The sequence below is a fragment of the Dipodomys ordii genome, unplaced genomic scaffold, assembly GCF_000151885.1.
Source record: "Dipodomys ordii isolate 6190 unplaced genomic scaffold, Dord_2.0 Scaffold193, whole genome shotgun sequence".
In the NCBI taxonomy this organism is placed as follows: domain Eukaryota; kingdom Metazoa; phylum Chordata; class Mammalia; order Rodentia; family Heteromyidae; genus Dipodomys; species Dipodomys ordii.
The window spans coordinates 1,437,973-1,448,002 of NW_012267409.1; the positions used below are offsets into that span (position 1 = coordinate 1,437,973).

Consider the following 10,030-nt stretch of genomic DNA (forward strand, 5'->3'; position numbering starts at 1 on the left):
GGGGTGGGGGGTGGGGACGCTGACAAGGCTGAGTACCACCCTCCCACACCCCAGTGTGAAGCCAGTCTGGGGGTCCCCGGGGAGAAATCCCCTCAGGCCTCGGTGATTTCCGCCCCCCGCCCCCACCACAGGTAGGCCGAGCGCCGCACCTGGCGGCCGCGGCCCGCTCTAATTGGCGGGAAACCGACCCCCGGGGCCTCCCCGGATGACGAGACTCAGTACCACCACCCCCCCCCGCCAGGGTGGTACCCCCGAGAAATCCTCTCTCTCACTCCTCCTCCGCGGCGTTCTCCTCACACACACGCACACTCACCTTCCTCAGCCGCCGCCTCCCGCCTGCAGCCCGCCCAGCCTGGCCCCGCCCCGCCGCTCCCCGCCCCGCCCCGCCACCTGGAGCCCCGCCCCCGCGACCGTTAGGGCCGGCCGACGGAGGCCGGCTAGCCGAACCCGAGCGTGACGTTCGGCCTCGCCGCTGCTCGGCCCCGCCCCTCGCGAACGATTCTCTCGGGCTTCACTAGGAAGGATGGAGTTGGATCCGCCCACACCGCCTTCCTATTGGCTCCTCTTCTAAGGCGGGACTTAATACCTACGTAAACGTGGTTCTGCTCTTGCGGCGATAGGCTGCCAGGTGCTGTCACTCACCAACGAGAGGCGCGTCGTTGGGAGGCGCCGGAAGTGGGTGGTGGTTTGTTTGTTTGTTTTTTTAAATGGCTGCAGGTGAACGTGATTGCTGAGCGGCTCGTGTGTCTCCTCCCGCGCCAGCATGTCCTTGACGTCCCCGGCTTGGGCTGTGCGCAGGATCCGCTGGCCTTTGCGGGACCTGTAGTCTATACATGGTGTGTGGATAGCCTTCCCTTCTCCCAGAGGCCCACCAAGAGTTAGGCCCAGCCAGACGTCGGACTGCGGAGAGGCCGAAGATGCCACGTGTAGTTCTGGACACGACCCTCAGGACGCCCTTAGGCTAAGCCTGATCCGTGGACAAGGTGTGGAAGGGACCGGGATTGAAATAGTGGCTGCCGAGGCCCCGGGGTGGGGGGTCCACCCCCCGCTGCTGCCGACGCGAATCGCCCGAGAGGCTTCGGAAGCTGTGGTGTGGCAGCTCCCGCTGATCCCAGGCTCTCAGGGATGGGCTCAGGGGTGGGGGGTCTGGAGGCCCCCCCCACGTGACTGCACGGGGGCGAACCCCATCCTACAGGGATAGTTAGGGATGAGTCCAGACCGGAGAGCCAAACGTGTGCAGAGCTAAGATCCCCATCCCGCAGCACTTGGATCGGCGAGTGCTCAGTAGAACCGTACCTGTAAAGATGTATTTCTGTCTCACCGGGCGCTGGTGGTTCGATGCCTGTGATGGTCACCTCTTCGGGGGTGCGGGGCGGCTGAGATCTGTAAAGATCGCAGATCGAAGCCAGCCCGGGCAAGAAGGTCCTGGACACTTGCAGTTAACCAGCAAAAAAAAAAAAAAATGATGGAAGTGTGTGGTTCAAGTGGCAGAAGCACCAGTTTTTAGCCTCCTCCCCCCCCCAATAAAAAAGCTCAGAGACAGCGCTTAGGGCTTGAGTTCCAACCCCAGGACCAGCACCGAGGAAAAAAATTAAGGGGGTGAGAGAAGTCGGGGGGGGGTCGGAGTGCTCCCTAGAGCGGTGCTGGGGAGCCAGTGCCACGTTCGGGTTTGTTCATGGCCGCAGGGCCTTAGGGAGCGGAGCAGGGCCGGGGCGGAAGGCCAGGGCCGGGGGACGGGCCGAGGGGGTGGGGGTTGGGTCCGGGGTGCGCTGGGGCGCCCCGGGAGACCCGGAGCGTGACGCCCCGCCTCGCGCCGGCCGGGCCTTGCGCGCCGCGGGCTCCCGGCGGAGGCCGCGCGGCCTAAAAGGATCGGAATCAACCGGTGTCTCCCAGCGCCCATCCCATCCCCGCAGCTCACCGCGCACAGGTGAGATCGCGGCCCGCCCGTCCCCCACACACACCCTTGGTCAAGTCCTAGCTCCCCTTGGCGGCGACGGGCGCGGGGCAGAGACCCCCCCCAGGGGTGGATGGGGGGGACGGCGGTGCAACGGAGTGTCGGGGTTGACGTCGGGGTGGGGTGGGGAGGGGAGAGAGTCCTGCCCCGTCCCCCCACCCCACCCCGCTGTGGCCTCCGACTTGTTTGCACCCCATTAAAGGTCAGACCCGTCGCTGGGGGAAACCTTGGAGCTGAAAGATCCCGGGGCGGGGGGGGGCGGGGGACGGGGGGGACGGATGGGCCCCTCGGGTCTGCCTGGCCCCCTGGCCAGCACGATCAGAATGAATGATTTTGCACAACCTGGGTCCTCAAGGACCCGGACCCGGCCTCCTCCTCCTCCTCTTCTTCTCCTTCTTCTTTCTCTTCTTCTCCTTCTTCTTTCTCCTTCTCCTCCTCTTCCTCCCTCCTCCTCCTCCTTCTCACTGTCTCTCCCTTCTTGATCACCCAGGCGCTACGCCTTCCTCCTCCTCCTCCTCCTCCTCCTCCTCCTCTCCCCCTCCTCCTCCTCCTCTTCTTCCTCCTCCTCTTCCTCTTCCTCCTCCTTCTCCCCCCCAATATGGTTCTCCATTTGTGTGTGTGTGTGTGTGTGTGTGTGAGTGTGATAACTACTCGCATTCTGAATGAATATAGACAATGCCATGTGTATCTAAAACTGAGTTCCTACCAGATAACGACAGACATTTCTGATTACTCCTATGCAAAGAGGAGAAATTGGGGACAGGGATAGATGTGATCAGACCCCAAGGAACACGACCAGCGTGGAACTTACTATTATTTTTGACAACCTACAGTCCAGTTTGTCCACTGCATGTGTGCTGTAAGCCAGGCTCCGGTGACTCATGCTGACTATCCCAGCTAAGACTCGGGAGGCTGAGGTTGGGAGGATGGCATCCCATAAGCTCCAGGCCAGACCAGGCAAAACAACAAGACCCCAGTTCTTTCAGCAGAGAAGTTGAGTATGGTAGCGTGTGCCTGTTGTTCCAGCTGTGGTGGGAATTGCAAATATTGTCTCGGTTCAGGTCGGCCTAGGCAGAAAGCAAGACCCTATCTCAAAAATAACCATAGGAAAAAACTTGTTTTAAAAAGGTATAGAAGTGTGATTTAAGTAGTAGTTTGTCTGCCTAGCTGGCACAAAGCCCTGAGTTTAAATCCCAGTACTGACAATGATGTGTATAGGACATTTTTTAAAAATTATGGTAAAGATATATAACATAAATGTACCAGTTGTTGTTTGATCGGTTGTGGGACTTGAATTCAGGGCCTGGGTGCTGACCCTGAGCCTCTCAGTGCTCAACACCAGTGCTCTACCACTTGAACCACAGTACCACTTCCGGTTTTTGAGTCGTTAATCGGAGATGAGACTTATAGGGGACCTTTCTGCCAGGGCTGTCTTTGAACCTGGATCCTCAGATCTCAGCCTCCTGAGTAGCTAGGATTACAGGCATGAACCACCAGTGCCCGGCAAATGTACCAGTTTTAAGACAAATGTACCAGTTGTAAGGGTACATTGCAGTGGCATTATGTACATGCATAATGTTGTTCCTCCATCATCATTTTCCAAAACTTTGTCAGCCCCTTAAATACAGGCACTGTACCCATGGAGCCATACCTCCCTCTCCTCCTTTTGCCCCCAATCCCTGGTAACTGCTGATCTACTTTCTGCCTGGATGAATTTGCATATTCTAGAGAGCTTATGTAAGAGGATGGAGGTTCGAGGCCAGCCCCAGCAAAAAGTTACCAAGACCTCCATCTCAACAAAATAAACCAGGCATAAGAGTGATCACACCTGTGGGCCTAGCTCTGTGGGAGGTCATAGGTAGGACGGCAGCCATGGTTCAGGCTACCAGGGAGAGAAAAAAAAAATTTGAGACTGTCTCAAATACATTACTTGTTGAAATTGTTTCGGGAAGCGGGTGGGGGAGGGGGCAGCGGATAAGAGAAGGTAGAATGGTAAAAGGGGTGAAATTGATTTTAAAAAACAGTGTGGAGGGCTGGGAATGTGGCTTAATGGTAGCATGCTTGCATAGTATGCATGAAGCCCTGGGTTTGATTCCTCAGCACCACATGAACAAGCCAGAAGTAGTGCTGTGGCTCAAGTGGTGGAGTGCTAGTCTTAAGCAAAAAGCAGCTCAGGAAAAATGTAACAATAAACCCCAATATTGGGGTTTGGGGCTGGGAAGGTGGCTCAGTGGTAGAGTGCTTGCCTTGCATGCTTGAGGCCCTGGGTTTCATTCCTCAGCACCCCATAAGCAAAAATGAAAAAAAAAGCCGGAAGTGGTGCTGTGGCTCAAGTGGTAGAGCGCTAGCCTTGAGCTGAAGAGCTGAGCGACAGCGCCCAGGCCCAGAGTTCAGGCCCCACGACCGGACCCAAAAAAAAAAACAGCGTGGAAATGTAATGGTGAATTCTTCCCCTGCAGAACTCATTCCAGCTAAGTGACTGAATGGATAAGATAAATAAAAGCAAGCACGAAAAGGACTGGCAGTATGGTTGTAGTGGTAGAGTACCTGCTTAGCCAGTGTGAGGTCCTGAGCTCAAAACCTAGTGCCATAAAAGAAAAAAAAGAAAAACCTGATTTTTAGGTAGTCTTACTTTCAGGTTTGAACACTGCATTGCTGAACTTTCTAGAATCTCATAGAGCAAAATTCAAGTGCTCTCCCTAAATCCCCTCTGATTTATATAGGATGGTTTATCTAGTTTACAGTATGCTATTTGGCTTTTTCTCCTGCTTTGAATAGAATGTTTTCCTTTTCTTTCTAAATGATTATAGGATAGTTTCCAGTTCCCTAGGAAAAATCTTAGTTTTTTGTTTTTTTGGGGTTTTTTTTGTCAGTTGTGGGGCTTGAACTCAGGGTCTAGACACGGGCCCTGAGCTTCTTTTTGCTCACAGCTAGTGCTCTACCACTTTGAGCCACAGTGCCACTTCTGGTTTTTGAGTGGTTAATTGGAGATAGGAGTTTCACAGGGACTTTTGTACCTAGGCTGGCTTCAAACCATGATCCTCAGATCTCAGCCTCTTGAATACCTAGGATTACCAGCGTGAGCCACTGGCGCCCAGCACTACCTGGTAACTTGTGTGCATTCAGTACCGGCACTATTAAGTTGATTGTGCTTAATTGAGTGATCTAAGTTTATTCTTAGATAAAGAGCTGGCATAAATACCCCTGGCCATTTCCCCTAAATTCATCACTTCTTGGTGATGGGGGTGGGGTGGGGTGGAGGGGAAGTGGGAGTGGATTGTTATTTAACCCTTCTAAAATGCCCTGTGAAGACAGCTTGTCCAGAGGCATCATGTTTATCTTAAGAGTTTCCTGTAGTCCCTGAGGCGTGCCTCAATTCTTTGGGGTTTTGAGAAGCACAGAACCCAGAGGATCTGTTAGAGTGCTTGCAGACCAGAGATGATGCAATATTTGAAATGAGTTAGAAGTTTACTCCCTAATTTTAAGAAATGATAGCCAGGCACCAGTGGCTCCTCCTAGCTACTCAGGAGACTGAGATCTGAGGACTGTGGTTTGAAGCCATCCTGAACAGGAATGTCTGTGCGACTCTTATGTCCAATTTACCACCAGCAAGCCGGAAGTGGCGCTGTGGCTCAAGTGGTAGAGTGCTAACCCTTGAGCAAAAAGCTCAGGAACAGCCGAGGCCTTGAGTTCAAGCCCCATGACCAACCAAAAAAAATTTTAAAAAGTTAGTTGATTTGCATGCTTGAACTTCTCTGAAATTAAGTTTGCATTCTATTGTATGTAAAAGCCATTTCTTCAGAAATTGCATGCAGTTTGAGACCAGGATTGCAAAGTTAAGAGAAACTCTTTGTAGATGTCTTCTTTTCTGCTCCCAATCTTCCTTTGCCGCATCTCTGCTTTTTTTTGTGTTTTTCTTTCCTGCCTGCTAATTGGATTAAAGACTTTTGCCAACCATGGCATCTGGAGACGACAATCCCATCTTTGAAGATGATGAAAGGTAAATGACTTGCTTTGCCATAAAACCTGCCTTGGATGGTTCAAAGGTTATCTGGGTATTCCAGAAGAGAATCATGTTGGCTCTGCCAAGGACACACATTGTAGCATGCAAAGCACAAGGTGCTACTTTGCCATCTAGAGCAGAGGAAGCGTCCACCCACTGGAGGTAGCCACTGTCTACGCCTCCTTTGCCAGGGATGTGGGTCTGCTGGTCCTTTGGCACAAAGCTCTTGGCAATTACTCCAATGAAATCAAGTCCAATTGCCATCTCTAATGTAGATACAGGAAAAGATGAAATCAAGTCCAATTGCCATCTCTAATGTAGATGCAGGAAAAGAACAATGAGCTGGGCGCCGGTGGCTCACGCCTACAATCCTAGCTACTCAGGAGGCTGAGATCTGAGGATTGTGGTTCAAAGCCAGCCCGGGCAGGAAAGACCCTGAGACTCCTATCTCCAATAAACTACTAGAAAATCGGAAGTGGTGCAGTGCCTCAAGTGGTAGAGCGCTTGCCTTGAACTGAAGAGCTGAGGGACAGTGCCCAGGCCCAGAGTTCAAGCCCCACAAACAAAAAAACAATGATCCAAGTGTAAGTGCTCATGCCTGTAATCCTAGCTATTCAGAAGGCTGAGATCTGAAGATCATGGTTCAGAGCCAGCCTAGGCAGGGAGTCTGAGACACTTTATCTCCAATTAACCAGCAAAAAGCTGGAAGTGGGGCTGTGGCTCAAGTAAGTGGTGGTGTGCCAGCTGTAGGTGAAAAAGCTCAGGAAGGACCCAGGATCTGAGTTCAAAGCTCCAAAACCGGTGTGTTACACACACACACACACACACAGTTTACACTGCTCCAGAAACTCTTGACAAGGCAGAGTCCTTTGGTTTAAAATTAGATTTCCTATAATAATCCTCAGGATTATTAACTTGTATTATTTTTGTCTCATTTCTAGGATATTTGCTTCCATAGCTCTTTTTTCTTCGATTCCACTATAATAAATTAGAGCTTTGTTTTTGTTACAATGAATCCCCAGTGATTAGTTTTAAGTATGAAGAATTCAGAGAGGTCTTGTTTTGAAAGTGATCAGATCTAAAATAAACAAAGCCAAACCACTGAGTTCTGGGCTTTTTTAATGGGGTGAGGGGGGATTAAGGAAATAGGAGACTTTTTTTTTTTTAAACAGACAGTGTATAAAGCTACAACCAAGCCGAGAGTGCTACACAGGATAAACTGATAGATTCTTAATCCTATTAGCACTAAGGTGACTTTGTTTGGAATTACTCCCGCTATATACTCACATCTCATGTGGAAACAATAATTAGGAAGAAAACAGTTCCATACTCTGTGAGGAGTTCTTAGGTAATCTTAGGGCCTTTAATAAAGTCTGATATTTTATATTGGAATAGTTGTTCTAGTTTTGGCCCATAATACAATGGCTTTCATCTCTCTCCACAGCATGGAAAAAATGACAGATCTTGTAGCTGTGTGGGATGTGGCCTTGAGCGATGGAATCCACAAGATTGAATTCGAACACGGGACAACATCAGGAAAGCGAGTAGTGTACGTAGATGGGAAGGTAGGAAATGGTCACCTTGGGCCTCTTCGTGTGGGAACTTGGGCTTTTCTGACAGTGGTTACAGTTAGGACTGTGGCCAGTTATTTACTGGGCAAAGCAAGCTCATAATAGTTATAGAACTCAGGAAGAGATGTGGAATATTTAAGCTTAAAACAACTCTATTATAGAATCTTGACATCATGAATTAATAAAAAGATCTTTCAATTGCATGGGTCATTTGCTCACTGAGTAGTAGTTCTGTACTTTTTCTTGAGATTGCATGGTATTTCTAATCAGGTAGTACATTCACATTCATATTTTATTGTACTTACATAGGAAAAGATAAGAAAAGAATGGATGTTTAAATTGGTGGGCAAAGAAACGTTCACAGTTGGAGCCGCAGAGACCAAAGCCACCATAAACATTGACGCTGTCACTGGATTTGCTTATGAATATACTCTAGAAATTAATGGGAAGAGCCTCAAGAAGTACATGGAAAACAGATCAAAGACCACCAACACATGGGTGCTGCACTTGGATGGTCAAGACTTCCGAGTTGTTCTGGGTAAGTCAGTACACATTTTTATAGAATCGAATGGCATATTAATCCTGGGTCTTGAACAGCTGCTGTCCTTTTAATTTGCTCACTCAAGGATGGCACTATACCACCTGAACCAGTTCATTTTCTAGCGCTGGAGATTAAAATCTCATGGACTTGTTGGGTGCTTATGGCTCAAGCCTGTCATCCTAGCTACTCAGGAAGCTGAGATCTGATGATGTTGGTTCAAAGCCAGCCTGGGCAGTAAAGTCTGTGAGACTCTATCTCCAATAAACCACCAGAAAACCGGAAGTGGCACTGTGGCTCAAGTGGTAGAGCACTAGCCTTGAGCTGAGGGACAGGGCCCAGGCCCAGAGTTCAAGCCCTATAATCAACTAACTAACTAAATAAATATTTAGAAATGCAGCGTGCCAAGCTTGTTATCTTTAAATCATAGATTCCTAACTTCTGAAATGTATGCTATTTTTACAGAAAAAGACACTATGGATGTCTGGTGCAATGGAAAGCAAATGGAAACAGCAGTAAGTTCCCAAAATAATCATTTCAATATTGACCATTGAGATATTGCTGTTTTTGTCTTCTTTGTATAGTATAGCCCAGGTTGGCCTTGATCTCATGTTCCTCCAGAGTGCTGAGATTATAGGTGTGTTTCATCATGCCCAGCTTCTAATTGTGGAGCTTTGATAATGAAAGGAGATTAAATATTCCAGACTGCAATGCCAGGCATCTGGTGGTTCAAACCTGTCCTCCCAGCTAGCTGCTCAGGAGAGTGAGGTCAGAGGGTCACAGTTCGATGCCAGTCCAGCCAGGAAAGTCCATGAGACTTATCTCCAATAAACTTTAGAAAAGGCCAGACATGGAGCTATGGCTCAAGTGGTAGAGCACTCACCTTGAGCAAAAGCAGTTCAGGAACCGTGCCTAGGACCTGAGTTCAAACCCCAGGACTGGCACTTAAAAACAAAAACAAAAAACACAGAAACTCTGAATTCCTCATGGACATGTAAAGAGCATCCAATCCAAGCGTCAGGTTCTAAGCTAGCAAAAGCTTCCCCTTCAGCTGGTGTTCATGCTGCAGACAGAGGTTTCTGGGGTGCTGATGCCTCTCCCTCCTGTTGCAGGGTGAGTTTGTGGACGACGGGACGGAAACGCATTTCAGCCTTGGGAAGCACGACTGTTACATAAAAGCGGTGAGCAGCGGGAAGCGGAGAGAGGGCATTGTCCACACCCTCGTGGTGGACAACAGAGAAATCCCAGAGACTCCTGAGTGATTTCTCTTCATAAATTGTAGTCTGAAGAAGTCAAGGTCAGGACTTTTTAAGGAGTGTGGTAGTAATTAAATTTATGTTCCACAGGTACTTGGTACATTTAGTCTGCAGTGTTTCCTTTTTTTTTTTTAATTTTCCAAGTCATTTGAAACTACTATCCCAAGGGTCAGGAAAAAAAATTATGTGTAATCATAGCAATTACAATTTATTTTTTAAATAATGTTAAGTATTTTAAAGCCAAATGGAAAACAAAGCAGACCACAATCACTAGAGGTTCACAACTAGTTTTATTATAATAAACTGTGAAATAAAATTGGCATCTTTGCCTGTGTTCCTGCAGATGGGTACAGGTTCTGGTGAGTCACCTGCGCTCTCTGATTGAGAGCAGTTGGTTCCTGAACTGGGGAAAATAAGACATATTTTCTGTCTGGAAGCATATCAAGAAAACATCAGAATGGAAACATGTTTTTTTGTTTTGTTTTGGATTTTTTTTTGTTAAAAAAAAAAAAAAGAAAAATACCAGGCTGGGTATCATGGCTCACGCCTATAATCCTAGCTACTTTGATCCTGAAGATCAAAGTTCAAAGCCAGACCAAGGCAAGAAAATCCATGAGCCTTACCTCCAAAAGACAGAAGTGGAGACATGGCTCATGTGGTAGTGTGCAGGTCTTGAGCTTTAAGAAAGCAAAGTTACAGCACTAGTCC

At 48.8% G+C, this 10,030-nt stretch overlaps 2 protein-coding genes across 5 annotated transcripts in view; one reads left to right on the top strand and one right to left on the bottom strand.

The window, feature by feature from the left end:
• Positions 1–357, bottom strand: part of Cep70 (centrosomal protein 70kDa) — a 33,266-nt gene extending 32,909 nt beyond the window's left edge. Inside the window, exon 1 of the mRNA XM_013034668.1 lies at positions 314–357. The gene's annotated coding sequence lies outside the window, so the exon portion shown is untranslated. The remainder of the gene's footprint in view (positions 1–313) is intronic.
• Positions 358–682: 325 nt separating this feature from the next.
• Faim (Fas apoptotic inhibitory molecule) lies at positions 683–9,794 on the top strand. 4 transcript variants are annotated; one of them, XM_013034695.1, is made up of 6 exons: positions 683–983; positions 5,898–5,954; positions 7,402–7,522; positions 7,838–8,066; positions 8,532–8,581; positions 9,179–9,794. In XM_013034695.1, the coding sequence occupies exons 2-6, from the start codon at positions 5,911–5,913 to the stop codon at positions 9,326–9,328; spliced, it is 594 nt and encodes a 197-aa protein (XP_012890149.1). In that variant the 5' UTR covers positions 683–983; positions 5,898–5,910; the 3' UTR covers positions 9,329–9,794. The 4 variants fall into 4 exon arrangements, with proteins under 4 accessions (XP_012890149.1, XP_012890151.1, XP_012890150.1 ...); XM_013034696.1 differs by lacking the exon at positions 683–983 and adding an exon at positions 1,824–1,927; XM_013034697.1 differs by lacking the exon at positions 5,898–5,954 and having other exon boundaries at positions 684–983; positions 9,179–9,790.
• The last annotated feature ends 236 nt before the right edge of the window (positions 9,795–10,030 follow it).